This window comes from Pelophylax lessonae (assembly GCF_965119305.1).
Source record: "Pelophylax lessonae genome assembly, chromosome: 2".
NCBI classification, from domain to species: domain Eukaryota; kingdom Metazoa; phylum Chordata; class Amphibia; order Anura; family Ranidae; genus Pelophylax; species Pelophylax lessonae.
The window spans coordinates 143,131,087-143,150,435 of record NC_138769.1 but is presented as its reverse complement, the minus strand read 5'-3'; the positions used below and the strand labels follow the sequence as shown (position 1 = coordinate 143,150,435).

The following is a 19,349-nucleotide window of genomic DNA, read 5'->3' as shown; positions in this document are numbered from 1 at the left end:
GGGGATTTTCTTCGGGCGTTTTTCAGGCGTTTTTTAATTAAGGCGTTTTTTTGCAGGTGTTTGAAGGTAGGCATTGACATCTAACAAAAACGCTTGTGATCTGCCAAAAAAGAAGCTCATGTACTTTTTTGAGCTTTAGGCGATAAAATGCTTAGATGTGAACATTGAAATGAATGGGATTTTGCTTGTTGGGCATTTTGAGACTTCAGAGATAAGCGTTTTACAAGCTGAAAAACACTCAGGTGTGAACAGGGCCTAAATGTAACCATGTTTCTACACTTCGAGGCACTTCTTTTCTCTTTTACACTCAATTATGATGTGACGCTACTTGTATATCAAGACATCGCTCATTTATTAAGTCAAAATTTCTAAAAAATTTGCTTGTCTTGTAAAAGACTCTCAGACCAAGTTACTTTCAATCCAAAGTTTTACTGTATCTGTTTACAATACACCATTATAGACAGTGACATTATTAGGAACTTTTGGCTACCAGTTGTTTCTACTTTACAAGGGAGTTTGAAGCCTTTCACTGCATCCCGTTTAAGTCTATGGAAACGCTCTGCAAACATTTGCAGTGTGGTTGTAGCTTGTTAAACTTTTCACAAAATGACACTTTATTCAAGTCTGTATAGCAGAATGTTGCACAGCTCTGTGGTGCGGTGACATGTGTGGTGAGCTACGCTGCATAAAATTGCAGCATGTCACTCACAGCCACAGTGTGATCAGGACAGTTAGGTGACTATTGTGTTCTATGTGGCCTTGCATTGAGCCTGTGCTGATCTATGCAGAACGAGCCCTTACGTGTTTTTAGAGAAAACCAGTAATAGGAACATAAACATAAAGACAACAAGGCTCCTCCTTACTGGTGAAAAGTTTGGTTGATCAGAAAGCTTGTCCAGTTTGCAGACTGAAGCACAACACACAGGAAACTAAGTGAGAAGTGGCTTTTCCTCTGAACGTTTATCCCAGCAGCAGTACTTAGAAAGCTCAGGCAGAGAATTCGCTGTCAACCTCCTCCTTCTCTCCTCATCTCTCTGCTAAGTACAGTGCAGAGGTCGTTGCTAGAGACGCCAAGCCGAGCTGCAGCTGCACAGATGTTCCGAAGAAAACGCAGCGTTTCTTTTGGAGGATATGGCTGGTGGGTTTCATTATTCTGTTCATTTTTTTTATATGGGCACATTTTTGTTGGCTTAATTTAGAACCCCTTTTATATTTCCGTACTTGTATTTTAATATAGGGTTTAGGCTTATTTTTATGTGTTGTTCATGCATTTCATTGTGGCATGTTTTTGCATTTTAACATACATTTTTTATATGCATTTTCCAATGAAAATGGGTTATCCTTGCTTTTTATTCCCAGCTATGTTATATATAAAACACACTATAAGTTTTGTACATGCTGTACACTTGTCTCTTGTGATTGATGTGATTACAGTAACTACAGCCATGCTGCAGAAAGCAGACTGTACTAATAGAAACTGGTATACAGAAATATATATATATATAAATATATATATATGTGCTACATTCCAGTTTTGGTGTGCAGATGTATAAAAAGGTCATTAATGGATATTATATATATATATATATATATATATATATATAGTGTGTGTGTGTATATATATATATATATATATATATATATATATATATATATATATATAGTGTGTGTGTGTGTATATATATACATATATATATAGTGTGTGTGTATGTATATATATAATGTATGTACAGTGCCTTGGGAAAGTATTCGGCCCCCTTGAACTTTGCGACCTTTTACCACATTTCAGGCTTCAAAAATAAAGATATAAAACTGTAATTTTTTGTGAAGAATCAACAAGTGGGAAACAATCATGAAGTGGAACGAAATTTATTGGATATTTCAATTTTCTTTAACAAATAAAAAACTGAAAAATTAGGCGTGCAAAATGATTCAGCCCCCTTAAGTTAATACTTTGTAGCGCCACCTTTTGCTGCGATTACAGCTGTAAGTCGCTTGGGGTATGTCTCTATCAGTTTTGCACATCGAGAGACTGAAATTTTTGCCTATTCCTCCTTGCAAAACAGCTCGAGCTCAGTGAGGTTGGATGGAGAGCGTTTGTGAACAGCAGTTTTCAGTTCTTTCCACAGATTCTCGATTGGATTCAGGTCTGGACTTTGACTTGGCCATTCTAACACCTGGATATGTTTATTTGTGAACCATTCCATTGTAGATTTTGCTTTATGTTTTGAATCATTGTCTTGTTGGAAGACAAATCTCCGTCCCAGTCTCAGGTCTTTTGCAGACTCCATCAGGTTTTCTTCCAGAATGGTCCTGTATTTGGCTCCATCCATCTTCCCATCAATTTTAACCATCTTCCCTGTCCCTGCTGAAGAAAAGCAGGCCCAAACCATGATGCTGCCACCACCATGTTTGACAGTGGGGATGGTGTGTTCAGGGTGATGAGCTGTGTTGCTTTTACGCCAAACATAACGTTTTGCATTGTTGCCAAAAAGTTCGATTTTGGTTTCATCTGACCAGAGCACCTTCTTCCACATGTTTGGTGTGTCTCCCAGGTTTCTTGTGGCAACCTTTAAACGACACTTTTTATGGATATCTTTGAGAAATTGCATTCTTCTTGCCACTCTTCCATAAAGACCAGATTTGTGCAGTATACGGCTGATTGTTGTCCTATGGACAGAGTCTCCCACCTCAGCTGTAGATCTCTGCAGTTCATCCAGAGTGATCATGGGCCTCTTGGCTGCATCTCTGATCAGTCTTCTCCTTGTATGAGCTGAAAGTTTAGAGGGACGGCCAGGTCTTCGTAGATTTGCAGTGGTCTGATACTCCTTCCATTTCAATATTATCGCTTGCACAGTGCTACTTGGGATGTTTAAAGCTTGGGAAATCTTTTTGTATCCAAATCCGGCTTTAAACTTCTCCACAACAGTATCTCGGACCTGCCTGGTGTGTTCCTTGTTCTTCATGATGCTCTCTGCGCTTTAAACGGACCTCTGAGGCCCCTTCACACTGGGGCGACGCTACTTTGCCAGGCGACCTCATAGGTCGTGGCGCGCTGCTCGCACCGCGACCTCGGAGCGGCCGGAACGGACTTCATAACATTGAAGTCTATGCAGGTCGCTCCGGGTCGCCCCAAAGAAGCTCCGGACCCTTTTTCTAAGTCGGAGCGACTTGTGTCGCTCCTATTAGAACGGGTCCGCAGCTTCTCTATGGAAGGCGACCTGTCAGGCGACCAGTTCGCCTGACAGGTTGCCCCAATGTGAACGGGGGCTGAGACTATCACAGTGCAGGTGCATTTATACGGAGACTTGATTACACACAGGTGGATTCTATTTATCATCATTAGTCATTTAGGGCAACATTGGATCATTCAGAGATCCTCACTGAACTTCTGGAGAGAGTTTGCTGCACTGAAAGTAAAAGGGGCTGAATAATTTTGCACGCCCAATTTTTCAGTTTTTTATTTGTTAAAAAAGTTTGAAATATCCAATAAATTTCGTTCCACTTCATGATTGTGTCCCACTTGTTGTTGATTGTTCACAAAAAATTACAGTTTTATATCTTTATGTTTGAAGCCTGAAATGTGGCAAAAGGTTGAAAAGTTCAGGGGGGGGGGGCGAATACTTTTGCAAGGCACTGTATGTCCCATTAAGGAGATTTCCCTTCACTGCCTGTCACTTAGCCAAAAACAGGAACAAGGAGAAAATGCCTCCAAAGTGAGGGAATCATTCGTCACCAAAACTAGTGCCCCCCCCCCCCCCCCTTCCAAGGAGAAACAGCAGGTTAGGCTGGGTTCACACTGTGCTCTGCAAACCGATGTGGGTGTCAATATAAAGTTAATGACACACCCAGATCAGTTCGCAGAATTGAATGGGTCTAAACACCCATGCCATCCAATTCCAGTGCGGACAAAAAAAAAAATGTCCTTTGGTGCGGATCCAGTGCGAATTGAGCCAATCATAATGTATGGCTCAAGTCACACCGCACTGTATTCGCATGTCATTTGTATGGAAATCCAGTGTGATTCCTGTACAAATGATATGCGATGCTGTAGACCCCATTAGTATGAACCTGACCTCAGTGTGCTTTCCTCACCTGTCAGCTGTACCAGGAATCGCAGGGATTGGATGACATCAAGGGAAATTCAGATACTTATACAAGTTGCATGAACAAAAGGACATTTAATGATGTAATAATGAATATAGAGTTACATTAACCGCTTCCGGACCGCCCCACGTACTTTTACTGTGGCAGGGTTTTCCATTAATGGGAAATCACGTACAGGTACATCGTGGCTTCTTCTGAGTCTGGGGAGCGCATGTGTGACTGGAAGCAGCGGGAGCCAGAGGGTCCTATGTAACTAAGGCAGACCGCTATTCTGTTAGAGAATGTGACGGAATCCGGACACCAACGACTGGGTATCTCCGCCAGTAACCTGCTTCCTAAGCTCTGGAACACGGGATCCGTGATTCTGGCTATAGTTACCCCAAGAACTAGACAGTACAAGTTTTGGAGTGAAACCAGAATGGACTGTTTATTAAAACCAACTCACAGACTTTTATACATTGGAGAAGTATGTCATTGGCCAGTCAAATATTTACACAAAATATCACACAATAGCTACGATAACGAGGTAGGGCTGACCATGATATCATTAACATACCAATTAACTGAGCACTTAAATCAGCCTAGGCGGAATGCACAGAATGCTAGCAGGTAAACAATATATGACACAATTTAAACACCTGAACATTCAGGAATCTCATTCCAGGCCAGACACACCGGCATCGAGATCCCAAAGAACAATGGACAGCATTAAAGTGTAACACACCCCCCCCAGCAAGAGTCTGATTAGTGCAGAGCCGGCCTGACTAGGGTTTTTGGTCACCCTGTGCCCCTTATAGACACAGGGTGATTTACACATAAGAGGGACTGGGGATGCTGGACAAGGGGTCTCCCAACCTCCCTAAAGCAATTGGGGTTCCACAAGCCCCCCAACCAAAGTGTCTCACGTCACATATCTCCCCAGGAGACTAACACAGAAGGAGACCCCAAACGGGTTGACTTTGAAGTTAGTCCGTAGTTCCAGTCCCCCAATGTCTGCACCCACACAGTACCCCAAACAAATTGTCCGGAACAGATCGTTACTCACCCAGCCAACCTCTGCCTCTCTTGTAGAACAAAACCCCTGCTGGGGAGAAGTGTGGACTGGTCCTTCTCCCTGGAGTCCATTTAGCCGCTGGAGAGAAGACAGGGTGACTGGGATCACTCCATCATGCTGTTGGGGATCTGGGCCGACTGCCCAGCATCCCTGGGGTATGCAGGTGGAGACTGTAGTCTCATATACTTTTTCTGTATGAAAATCCACCAGTGATTGCACAACAAGGCTGACATCCTCCTGTCCCAATGCCAGACCTTTTTCTGGGGTTGTGTAAGTGGGAACCAAAGTCTCATCCACTACCACAGGGAATCCATCCTCTATTAGTTGGGGGCAGAGGCCAGCAGCGCTCTGCTCTGTTGCCAGCCCTTCTGCTGGGTTGGGGTTGGCGAATACTACCCCCAGAACCTGGTTGGGGGTCTGCTGTAGAGAGGATGGATCACTTACCTCCTCCTCCTTGTATTCCTGCGGGGTAGGTGGGGGATCTGGACCGGCCGTCCACCATCCCTGTAGGTCTGGTGCAGAGACCGCGGTCCCATCTCCACCTGCCATCGGTGGGTCTTCACAGTACCCCCAGTCTGTACTGTCTCTCCAACCAAGGAGAGACTGTTGTGGGCAGTGGCCAGTAGCGTTCTGCCCAGCTTCCAGCTTTTCCACTGGGAAGTAAATTGAAACATCGGTGACCTTGCACACATCCTTCAGGGCCACCGATTGTTGTATGCAGGGGTCCACAGCGCCATGCTCTGAAGTGAGCTGTTCTGCAGGAGTCTCACCGGGTTGTTCCTCCTCAATAGAAAAGTCTATTAAATCCCCAGTCTCTGGTGGTGTCTGGGGATCGAGGTTCACCATCTCCTTTCTGTGGAATCCAGAAGATGTTACTGGTGCTGGGCAGAGGCTAGCAGAGCTCTGCCCTGTTGTCAGCACTTTAGCTTTGGGAACAGCAATCTCCGGAGTTTCCACTGCCGACTCATAGGCATGCTGCTGAACGTGTCCTAGCAGTTTCCTGTATGCCCTTTCCAGATGCTGTTCTTTCCTTACCAAGTGTTCTAGATCAGGTTCAAGCTCTGAGACCCCTGTGAGACGGAGCATAGCCTCTCTGTATTCTCGCAGGTCCTCAAGGGTAGGTTCCCCTTCATCCCCAAACACAAAGACATCTGTAAGGCTCTCCCACAGCAATCCAGGGCCACCAAAGTCATATCCCTCCGGAGAGCATTCTGATGTCTCTCCTAAATATTTCTGCTCTGCGTGCCATTGCAGAGCCCGATATTGATTGTCCAGCTCTATCTCCTGCTGGACCAGCCTGTCCAACTCGGATACCCATTGCTCCTGGGGCCGCTCTCCCAGGAATGCCATCCGCAACTTCCGTTGATCACTGGCCTGTTCCCCTGGGGTTGGAAAGCACTTTCCCTGGTATATACCAGCAAGCTGGAGGGCTCCAAGCCAGAGCCCCACCCGAATCTGCTGCCTGAGCTCCAGGTATTGATCCGCAGAGACCGTCCTGGGGTATACTGAAAGGGCGATCCGCAGCACCCCCTCAAACTCTGATGCTAGGTCCATATCTCCGTTGGGTTGACCAAAGTCTGCTATCCCGATCTTGGATCCCGGTGGAGGTTTGGATGTCCCAGACTGCAGGAAGCGTCCCACCGCTTGCCACCAATGTGACGGAATCCGGACACCAACGACTGGGTATCTCCGCCAGTAACCTGCTTCCTAAGCTCTGGAACACGGGATCCGTGATTCTGGCTATAGTTACCCCAAGAACTAGACAGTACAAGTTTTGGAGTGAAACCAGAATGGACTGTTTATTAAAACCAACTCACAGACTTTTATACATTGGAGAAGTATGTCATTGGCCAGTCAAATATTTACACAAAATATCACACAATAGCTACGATAACGAGGTAGGGCTGACCATGATATCATTAACATACCAATTAACTGAGCACTTAAATCAGCCTAGGCGGAATGCACAGAATGCTAGCAGGTAAACAATATATGACACAATTTAAACACCTGAACATTCAGGAATCTCATTCCAGGCCAGACACACCGGCATCGAGATCCCAAAGAACAATGGACAGCATTAAAGTGTAACACACCCCCCCCAGCAAGAGTCTGATTAGTGCAGAGCCGGCCTGACTAGGGTTTTTGGTCACCCTGTGCCCCTTATAGACACAGGGTGATTTACACATAAGAGGGACTGGGGATGCTGGACAAGGGGTCTCCCAACCTCCCTAAAGCAATTGGGGTTCCACAAGCCCCCCAACCAAAGTGTCTCACATCACAGAGAAGAAGATGGAGATCGTGTTCCTAAGCAGGAACACAGATCTCTGTCTTTACCTAGTCAAGGCACCCCCCCCACCAGTTAGAAAGCACTCCTAGGGAACACATTTAACACTTTGATTGCCCCTGATGGTAAACCCCCCTCCCTGCTAGTGTCATTATTACAATGACTGTGCATATTAGCACTGATCACTGTATTAGTGTCATTGGTCCCCAAAAAAGTGTCACTTCATGTCCGATTTGTCCGCCACAATGTCTCAGTCCGGCTATAAGTCGCTGATCACCTCCATTACTAGTAAAAAAATAAATAAATAAAAATGCAATAATAATATCCCAAAGTTTGTAGATGTGATAACTTTTGTGCAAACCAATCAATATATACGGTTATTGTGATTTTTTTTTTTAACCAAAAACATGTAGCAGAATACATATTGGCCTAAACTGATGAAGAAACTCGATTTTTTTCTTCTTTTTTTTATCGAGTATGTTTTATTGCAGAAAGAAAAAAAAATATTGTCAAAATTGTCGATCTTTTGTGATTTATAGCGCAAAAAAATAAAAACCGAAGAGGTGAACAATTACCACCAAAAGAAAGCTCTGTTTGTGGGAAGAAAAGGGCACACAATTTGTTTGGGTACAGCGTTGCATAAACGCACAATTACCAGTTAAAGTAGCGCAGTGCCAAATTGTAAAAAAATGCTCTGGTCAGGAAGGGGGTGAAACCTTCCGGGGCTGAAGTGGTTTAACGGTTTTCTTTAGATCTGCCTGGATTTCAGCTTAAAAGTGGACATTTAGAGCAGATCTTTTGGAAACCGATATCAAAGTTCCTGTAGTTGCACATGAAATTCACTATTAGTTATCATCTAGAATCAGCTACTGCAATTTCTCCTTTCCAAAAAGTGGTTTATTTTTTACAGAATAGAAAACCAAAAAAACGAAAGACTTATGTCTCTATTGACTCCTGCTATCATGAATACCACTTTACAGACATGTCATAGACATTTTGTAGCACTGTACAGTGCTGTATCTTTGCCTAGGCCTTTATGGCCTAGGCATTAGGGCAGCACTTTGCAGGGGGGCAGCAAAAAAGCTGCACCCCGTGCAAAACCAAAACAGCCTTCTCCCAGCTCCTGCATGAAAAGGTTCCCTGCCGGCTTGCGCTACACTTTTAGTATAGTGTCAGTCTTATGGGGCGAATTGGGCCGAAGGGCAGGGTCCAAGAGGCAAATCAGTCTGGCAGCCCCATAAAGCGGTCACACTGCTACCTGCCAGTATGATAATACAGGCGGGTGAGGACATTCGGACAGACCGCAGGCTGCCGACCACACCTAATATAACTGGCCTGACGGCCGCCAATGCTAGTAGTTGTGACACTGCAGCCTAATGCTCCACCTACCCTCCACCCCCATATAGCAGGCATCATGTCAATAATATTTAATTTCTTTAAACATCATTGTCCTTGAGCGAGCACATTGAATTGCATCATATACAATTAAGACTTTTAATTGTATATGATGGCAATAATATTTTGGACCTGCTTACCTCATATGTGCTATTGCAATATGTCACTGGGCTAGTAAGATTACTCCTATCTTATAAGATATTTGGACTTGTGTTTGCTGCTACTGATTATTTCACTTATTTGTATAATGACTATGGACGTCCTAGACATTATACAAATAAGTGAAATAATCCTATGATTATAATCAGTGGCAGCAAACACCAAGTCCAAATATCCTAAAAGAAAGGAGTAATCTTACTAATCCAGTGACATAAGACTGTACTAATGAGCACTGATAAGGCTGCATTGATGGCCACTGATGAAGTGGCACTGATAAGCTGCACTGATGGGGCTGCACTGATATGCTGCACTGATAGGCACTGAAAATCTTCACTGATGGGCACTAATAGGCTGCACTGATAGGCTGCACTAATGGGCACTGATAGGCTGCACTGATGGGCACTAATATGCTGCTCTGGTGGCCACTGATGATGCAGCAATGGTGGGTACTGATAACCTGCTAGGTGGCACTAATGAGGCTGCACTGATATGCTGCACTGATGGGCACTGATGAGGCTGCACTGATGGGCGCAAGACAGCACTGATAAGCTTCACTGATGGGGTTGCACTGATATGATGGGCACTGATATGTTGCACTGATGGGCACTAATAGGCTGCACTGATGGCCACTGATGATGCAGCACTGAAAAGCTGCACTGATGGACACTGATGGGGCTGTATTGATGGCCACTGATGAAGCTGCACTGATGGGGCTGCACTGATGAGGCTGCACTTATGGGAACTGATGAGGCTGCACTGGTGGGTACTGGTAGACTGTGGTTGTGGTCTGTGGTTTACAGATGACAGGACGGGTCATAAACAAGAAAGGGTGTGGCCTTTACAGGAAGGGGTGGGTATTTAATATTTAAATTAGGGGATGCCCAAGTTTAGCCAGGCCTAGGGCAATGCAAAACCTAAATACATCACTGGCCCTGTACATAAATATAAACACTCATGTTGAGTAGAGATGCATACCCGTGACCAGACAGACACTTTAAAATTGAGGTCTTTGGAGAGACCATAAAAAATCTGATATGACTGATAATGGATGCAGTCATTCCATACAACAATCAATTCGATGAAAGAAAAGAATATTATAGATTGAATGATCACACTAAATTTGTGGTCTGGTCAGCAAACAATTGTTTTTATAGAAAAGGATTGATTGGTCCTAGCAGAAATGCAAATCAGACGACCAAATCAATGTTTTTCTTTGTATTGTTGGAAGTCATTTGTGAGTAAAATATTGTTCGAAACTATTCAATCTGTTATCAATTGTTTGCTGTATAACTAGCATAAAAACGGCCAGAATTAAAGCAGAGTTCCAGTCTTTTTTGTGTTTATTAAAAGTCAGCAGCTACAAAAACTGTAGATGCCAACTTTTAATAAACACACCCTCCCTTGTGATAATCATTAAAAGTGCTGTGCAGTAAGTGCTATACTGAATAAAATATCCAGTGATATTTAAATTCATTCATAAGATATATAAAAACACACATGATAACAAACAAAAATGATAACAATATCAATAAAAATAAATAGTGAATGATTATAAAAGTTGAAGAGAAGGTGATATATGTTCCCAATCACCAGTGTTTGTGAAAATAATTGAAACAATATGACAACTTGTCAGATCCATCACCTCCACTCTTGTGACCCCCCTAATGAATGGGTTCTCACCTCACTGTATGTGACCTCGCAATTAAGCTTTGTCTAAAAGATCTGGTATACCCTCTCAGGGTGGTGGCGGATGATCTCCTTTATTCCTTTTTTTTAATCCAAGCTCCCAGTGTTAGATAAATAGCTTCAGCAGCTCTCTCACATATGAGAAGAAACATAAAACCATGGTGCAAATAACGTATGGTAAAATCAGCTTGATTAAAAAATGTAAATTCACACACATGTAGTTGGTGCTTGAGCGCACCAATCTATCGAAGCAGGGAATATAATGATGGTATATGTATAGATGACGGATGGCCAAGCGCAGACCCTCTTCAGTGGGATTCGTTCCAGCTTACCTGCCGCTGTGGAGTACTCCGATCACCAACACTCGCCTAGCGTCCTCCCCTACGCGTTACGACACAAGGGACTACGTGTATTCCTCAGGGGAATCTGATCACCTCTTCATGTTATTCTATGTGTCCATGCACACATTTAGGAGCTGTAAGTGGCATAGGCGTTTTCCAGCTGCAAAAAAAAAAAAAAAACACTTTCTGGAGCAGCAGTGTTACACGCTAAACGCGTTTTAAAGCTGTACGCAGCGTAATCCCTCGTCAAGCATTTTTAGGCTGTAGTAATTGCATTTAGAAATAGAAAATTGAAAAGGGCAGAGAAATGCTGCTAAACCCTAATGCTGCTAAAAGTGCATTAACGCCAAAGCAAAACGCTTCTAAAAGTGCGTTTTTACCGTCGCTTTTTCCTGGCGTCGGTACTGGCTTTGCAGCTTGTTTTTTCTAACGCCCTGTGTGCATGAGGCTTAAATACTTTGTTTGAGCTGATTGGCTGAGGTGGAGAGACAGGCAGTTGACATCACAATCTTTACTTGAGCCAATTAGAGGAAGCTTTGTATTCATTCATGAAATACAAGGCTTCCTGTGAATGGCTGCGTAGCCCAACTAAATTTTGTTTTGGGAACGGCATTGGGAAGTCCACATACCCCTGCCGGAATACAGCGCTGTATACTGTATATAGGTGATGCTACATGGAGTTTTTACAGCGCATTTCTTAACCACTTAGTGACCGCCCACCACAGATTTACTGCGGCAGGCAGCCTCTCCTGGGCAAAGTGACGTAGTACTATGTTGCTCGCTCAGGAGACTCTAGGGAGCCAGTGCATGTGATCGGCTGCTCCGATGGCCGCCGGCCACTCGCAATCTCTCGCAGCTGAGAGAGAAGGAAAGACGGCTGATGTAAACACAGCCGTCTGTCATTCTCCCTGAAGTGATCACAGAGGCTATGTGATCCTGCTATATAGGATCGCATGTCTCTGTGATGATTTCACAAGCCACGCCCCCTGACAGTTAGAATCACGCCCCTAGGGACACATTTAACCCCTTGTACACCCATACTGTTAACCCCTTCCTTCCCTGCCAGTGTCATTATTACAGTAACAGTGCATATTTTTACCACTGATTACTGGAGTAATGTCACTGGTACCCCCATAAATGTCAGTTAGGGGTCCGATCTGTCCACTGCAATGTCGCATTCCCGCAAAAAATTGCAGATCGCCGCCATTACTAGTAGGAAAAAATAAAACAATAAAAATGACATAAATCTTTCCCGTAGTTAGTAAGCGCAATAACTTTTGCCCAAACCAATCAAAATACGCTTATTGGGTTTTTTTTTTACCAAAAATATGTAGCAGAAAACAAATTGGTCTAAAATGTTAAAAAATTTTGATTTTTACATTTTTTTTGAGAATTTCATATAAAAGTATGTGAAAAATATTGTTATTTTTTTCAAAATTGTTGCTCTTTTTTTTTTATAGCGCAAAAAATAAAAATCGCACAGGTGATCAAATACCACCAAAAGAAAGCTCTATTTGTGGGAAAAAATGACCTCAATTTCGTTTGGGTACAGCGTCGCTCGACCACGCAATTGTCCGTTACATTAACGCAGTGCCGAATCGCAAAATAGGGCCTGGTCATTGAGCAGCCAAATCCTCCAGTCTGAAAGTGGTTAATACTGGAAATAATTCATTTTGGCCACATTTAAACGTAAGTGCAATGAATCCCGTAGCTAGGCTATAAATAAGCCAGCTGGTGTACTATAGAGCAGTTTACAAGACTTCTGTTGTGGATTTGTGTTTTGTGACAAAATACTGTACTGTTTTTTGTTTGGTCTCCGACTCTTTAGGCTCCGTTCACATCTAGGCGTTTTGGGGCGTTTTTGGGGCGTTTTTCTGCTCTAGGATCAGCTCTCAAAACGCCCAACAAGACAAATCCTATTCATTTCAATGGCCCCTGTTCACATCTGAGCGTTTTGACGCTGTTTACAAAACGCCCAACGCTCAAAAAAGTACATGAGCTTCTTTTTGGGCAGATTACAGGCGTTTTCCATTGATCTCTATTCAATCTAAAAACGCCTGCACAAAAATCGCGGTAAAATCGCGGTAAAAAACGCCGCAAAAATCGCGGTAAAATCGCGGTAAAAAACGCGCGAAAAACGCTACGCTCAGGTGTGAATGTAGCCTTAGCATTTGTAATTATCACACCAGGCTTTTGTTTGTTTGGTAAACACTCTAGACATGCCAAAAATGCTACACTTACTTCCGTTCTGTGCACAGCATATATCTGACAGACTTGGAATTTCAATCACCGTTGTATTTTCACTGTTTCTAAATGACAGACTTTCACATTGCTGGAGTAGTGTATTGAAGCAAATGTGTGGCAAGGCAGTCTTTACGTTTCTATTAATGCAGTCAGTGGCAGGACAAGGTCATTTAGAGCCCAGGGTGAACATTCCAAATTGCGTTCCCCCCCCCCTCCCAAGATATATGAGCATTATGTGTCAGCAAAAATTCCCTCAGCCGCCCCCCCCCCCAAAAAAAATAAAATAAAAATCAAACATAAACCTGCATGCTCATCCCCTAAACATAAATTCCCCCTTCTCCTAGTACAAATTTGTCCCCTTGCTGAGATTCCCCCTCCGAGCACAAATATTTGCCCCCTACCGCCCCAGCTCAAATCCTCTTTCTCCCCATATGCTCCCAGCACAAATCCCCACCCACCCTCCAAAAAATAAAAAAATTCCCCCTCCTAGCACAAATCCTCTACCCTTCAAATTTCCCCTCCAAGCACAAATCCTGTCTCCTCATTCCAAATCCCCCACCACACAGAAACTTCCCCTCCTAGCACAAATACCCCCAAATCATACTTACTAGCATATCCCCCCCCCCCCGCAAAACAAAACCGTTTCTTTATAACATCAACCCCACCAAATTGCTCCTCATAGCACAAATCCGCTTCCCCCACCCCCTCCTTCCCAACACAAATCCCCCAAAATCACCACTCATATAACACCTCCCCAAATGAGCCGTCCTAGAACAATCCTTAACCCCTGCTTCCCTACAAATTCCCCTTCTCCACACAAATCCCTCCCCACCATCTACTTGTGATGCCCCCCTTCCCCCACCTCACATGATACCACAGTGCCTCCTGCTCACCCCTTGTCCCGACCCTGTATACAGTAGGTTTATATAGGTCAGCCCCTCTAAACTGCAACTGGTGTAGCAGGTTCTAGACTTCTTTTTGTAACTACTGCTGCTTTGGAGTTTTTGGCCACAGACAAACAATGGTTGTTAAAATAGGCTAATTATTATAGAATGAGGAGGAGATGGCATGTCCATGGGCACTCTTCTTCAGACATTCCATAACTAGTTGGGGGAAGGAATAGATCGGCCTTCTAGCCCAGTGTTTCTCAACCTTTTTTAAGTCAAGGCACCCTTAAAAAATTATCAACAATTTCGAGGCACCTTCCAAAATGGACAGTCTTGAGGCGCCCCATTCTAAAAATGTAAAAACTACTCTGATAGTTTTACATAATGCAGCAACATTAATACATGTAGGACACCCAACGTTTACTCTACCAAAGCAAATACATTTTTGCAAACTGGTACTGACTAGCATTCCAATGTTTCTCTTCTGCCTCAGTTTTTCTTCATTACTTAGCTAATGAGACCCCAAAGCTGATGGAGAGAAGCAAGGGAGGGTCAAACAAGTATAATATGCAGGCAACTGGCATCCTCCTTATCAACTGATGATATCATTGGTCGAGGTTGACAGCTAGAAGGTTTTAATAGTATGCAATGAAAAGCTGTGGCTTTGTTTAACTAAAAGGCAGGTTTCATCCAACCACTGGTTTATGTACAATTTTGGGGCAATTTTTAGGCATTTTGCCAAGGCACTCCTGAAGAAACCTCAAGGCACCCTGGTTGAAAAAGGCTGTTCTAGCCGATTGCTGTTTTTTTTTTACTGAGATAAGTCAATACAAAGGAGGGCCTCCAATTATTTTTCCTCGTCCTACATACTGTAGGCTCTAATAAAATATGGCTGTGTGGTGTTTCATTTCACAAAAAAGACCTTTCAGTGACTGTATCATATCTGCATGTCTTACAGCCATCTAACGTCTAATAAGCAGTAAATGGAGGAATGGAGTATATGCTTGACATTATAGTTTTGCCGGGGTCATCATGTTCAGCTCCTTCCTGAAGTGTAATGCTAAGTATGGTTGGCGTTCAGTGCATTTCTTAGAAATATGCTTAGTACAGAGATTCAAAAACACTACAGTCAGCTTGGAAAATTAAAGCAGTATCCCTGAACAAAGCAGTCAGGGCTGCTGTTAGAAATCATGGGGCCCCGTACAGACTACCTGGCAGGGCCCCCTCAAGAAAATATTAAAGATATATTTAGCTAAAATTACAACAAAATCACTATTATCAGACACAAATATAACGTAACTCGCATAATTCCTGCTAAAGCTAAAAAATAAAAATATGTTAATTTAAAAAGAAGATGAAATGAGAAAAATATACAGCCTGGGCAGTTGGAGCTCAGTGATCGAAAAGACAGAGAGAGAGAAACAAAGTTACAATTTACAAATAAACTCCTGAGCAGAGATAAGTGCTGGGTGGGAGGGGGGGGGGGCACACAAGGGAGGGGGATTAGTGAGGGACGACTGTCTCTTTCTCAACAGATAAAAGCTGATAGCAGGGAGAGGGACAGATCAGATTCAGGTGCTGGAGGAAGATTTCTGTATTTGTTGTCCATCACTAATCCCCCTCTCTGTGTGGGCCCCCCTGTGTGCTAGGGCTCCCTACAAGAGGGCTGGTGGCCCCCCCTATCAGCGACCCTGAAAGCAGTAACCCCAAAACCAAAATATAATATATTACAGCTTGCCAATCCAAGATGTGGTGGATGCATTTTTTTTCCTTTTTTTAATCTATTTTCACCTACTGATCTGGCCATGAAGTCTGTTGCTGTTCAACTTCCAGACCAAGCTGTCCAGCAAAAGTGACAGTTAGAGTGATGAGGCATACCGAACACATAATGCTCAGCTTGTATTCATTTATTTAAAACCTTTATCCCAAAATTTAAAAAAAACAACTGCAAGGTAACAAAATTTTCTTCTTTGGTCTTCTATCCAAAGTGGAGACAACCTCTATGGTGAAAATAAAGAAAAAAAACCCGAATGCAGCCACCTCATTTAGTCCCCATGCACACAGGGTATGTTTACACCTGTTTTATCAGCGTCAGATGTGTTTTTTTTTTTGCAGCTCAAAAATGCCTCTTCATGTTCTTTTATGGCCTCATGCACATACAGGCTTTTAGGAGCTGTAAGTGGCATAGGCATTTTCAAGCTTAAAAAAACCCCAGGGCCAGCGCATTCTAAAGACCTGCGTTACAGCTTTAAAAACATCTGCTAAAGGTGGCTTAACGCTGGATTTTTTTTTTTTTTTACATGTCAAAATCAATGGTTCCCTTTGAGAGCCGTCTTAACTGATTTGACTTTCAGCCCATTGATTTGAATTAAAGTCGCATCCAAGTTGGATCATCTTGATCCAAATTGTGGCATGCGACATGTGTTATGGGGATCTCGCAGGGAAACCCCATGCCAAAATTGAGAAGATCCATACCAGGCCCTGTGAGTTTGGTATGGATCTTGAAAGGAAACCACATGCTAAAATGTAAAAAAAATGGCATGCCCCCCCCGCCCCAAGACCATACCAGACCCTTTGGTCTGATTTGGATTTTGAGGGGAACCCTAACGCCAAAAGAAAAAAAAATTCATACCAGACCAGGGCACGAGTGAGCGCCCCCCTCCTGGACCATACCAGGCTACACACGCCCCCAACATGGGAGGGTGGGTGCTTTGGTGCAGGGGGGGGCTCTGCTCCCTTTAACAAGAGGGCCCCCAGATCCTGCCCCCTTATGGGATTGGGTATGCAGTACATTGTACCCCTAGCCATTCACACCCAAAGAAAATGCACTGTAAAGTAAATAAAAACAGGAGATGGTTTTGACAAGTCCTTTATTAAAAGTCTTCCTCTGGTCTTTTTCCTCCAGAGTTCTTTCTCCGGTCTTCCAGCTCTGTTCTTCTCCCTCTGGTGTTCTTGCTCATGATAATGCGACTTCTATTATAATCAATTGCCTGAAAGTCAGATAAGTTAAGAAGGCGCTCATAGGGAACCATTGATTTTGAATAAAGGCACAGAAACGCTGCTAAAAGTGCCTTTTTTACAGCTGCTTTTTCCTGTATGCTTATGCTTTAAAGCGGAGTTCCGGCCTCAAATACCTTTTTAAACTAAAAATACCCCTATAATACTAATCCATCGCCCTTTACAGAACCACTAATCTCATACTTACAAGGTGTACAGTATTGGATTTTAGTCAAAATCTACTTTTAAAAACGCTGTCTGGGTGCGGCCATCTTGAATGTGGGCATCTGAAGCTGCAGTGTAATCTGCTGTGTCCTTCCTGATTCCAGGGAGTGTTCTGGGAGTTCTTCCTGATTCCAGCCTCCTGGGAGTGATGACAAAGAGCTCCCAGGATGCAATGCAAAGGCGGAAGGGATGTCGGTGGCCGTGGCCACAGAGGGGGGAGAAGGAGGAAGTACAAACAAAAATGCCCCAAAAATAAGGTAAGGGACCCCCGAAAAAAATTGAAAATGCCCAATTGTTGATCAGCATAGCGAGCACTCCAGGAATCACTAAAGTTGCCAAATAAGCCGGAACATCACTTTAAGTTAGATTTATTTACAGTAAAACAAAATCTATCCAAAAACCAGCACGCAGAATACACAGCAAGTATGCAGATATAAGTGACCCATAAATTGACAGACTAAGTGACAGAAACAAACTAGCAAACCAACCAACCATGTGACAGAAAACATACCTTTCAAACTATAATACAATATTATACAAGCAAACAGGAGGAGTATGGGTAAACAGAATATAACTAGATGAGCAAGTAACAGTAGGATGGGGAACCAGGGCTGGAATCAGTAACAAAGGGAGCAGATAAGAGGCAGCAAGGTACTGGGTACAGGGCAGGATCAGGATTAGGTAGAAATAAGGCTCAGGATAAATTAGCAAGTGGTATCTGACTAGCAGGCAAAACACTGAAGCAAGAGGGTAATATAGAGAAGTGACTACCCTCCCAGCAGCCAGCATCGGGTGATGACTAATTTCTGGGGTCTGCTGCCTGCCTGGAGACAACGGCAGGCGATCCAGTTCCTGACACCCACACATTTACTTCTTTGTATGCAGTGAAACATATCTACTATGCCCTGTGAATGTGCACTGCTGAGTCACACATGTAACAGAGCCTGCCTTAGGCTACAGAGGTTCCCCAAAGACTTACTCACAAGCCTGGCGATCCAGCAGGATCCACCTATTTGCTGCAACACACTTGGTCCCATACCGCCGTCTTGTTGTGATATCCACGGGGAGGGGGTGGGGGAAGCCCATATCTTCCAGGTTGTGCAGCAGCCTGTGATGACATGCATGCACTGCACAATCGGGAAGTGGGGCAGCGGCAAAAACAATGACTAGACATCTGGCCTCCAGATAGCATGGTTCATGCACCATAGTGTAACCATGAGCTCCTGGGACCCATGACCTGGGTATCCCAGAAGGTTGTGGGGAATTGTAGACACCGTTCTAAGTTAGGTCAGAAATAAGAAAGTGTAGGGAGAGGTCCCTGAAAAAAGGTATTTGCCCCCCCCCCCCTCAAAAAAAATTCAACGTTGCTAGGGAGGATAAGGATTTACTTTAAATAATTAATCCTATCAATTTAATTATTTCCCAAAACAGTTACAGTCAAGGCATGCAGTGAATGAGAGTAGTCACAGTTGCTTGTGCTCTCAAACAAACAGTCAAGCCATCAAATGGCTGGTGTCATAACTGATCACATGCTGCAAATGTGCAATCCCATGGTAACTGCAGATCAAGCAAAGGTTTAGATGGCAGTTTCTTTGACTTCTAGAGGACTGGAGGGTTTAAAACTAAATTTTATCTGAGCACCACAAACTGAAAATATTTAAATAATTTTGAATATTCAAACTCACCCATCCAGCCATGTTTCAATGCTTTATTTTGTTGAGAAATTACTTTGAAAAACACCCCTAGCATTTCAATCCATGGCCATTTTGAGTAAGGGCAGATGATCATGATGATGAATCATGTAGCATTTACTTCCTGGAATTCCTCTGTCCTTAGCTGAGGCATGCAGGTAGGAGCTGAGAAAATCCCTCCTGTAGATTAAAGAAAAAATATACCATGAAGACTCTTGGGATGTATGACATAATTTTGGCCTAGGCCGGGAAACAGGAAACAACTGAAGGAATATA

The 19,349-nt window shown here is 43.5% G+C and overlaps 1 protein-coding gene across 1 annotated transcript in view; it reads left to right on the top strand.

Moving 5' to 3' along the window:
- The first annotated feature begins 982 nt into the window (after positions 1-982).
- RAP1GAP2 (RAP1 GTPase activating protein 2) overlaps positions 983-19,349 on the top strand; it is a 949,148-nt gene continuing 930,781 nt past the window's right edge. The window contains exon 1 of the mRNA XM_082245390.1: positions 983-1,138. Within this exon, the coding sequence (XP_082101516.1) occupies positions 1,095-1,138 (44 nt within the window). The 5' untranslated portion in view covers positions 983-1,094. The remainder of the gene's footprint in view (positions 1,139-19,349) is intronic.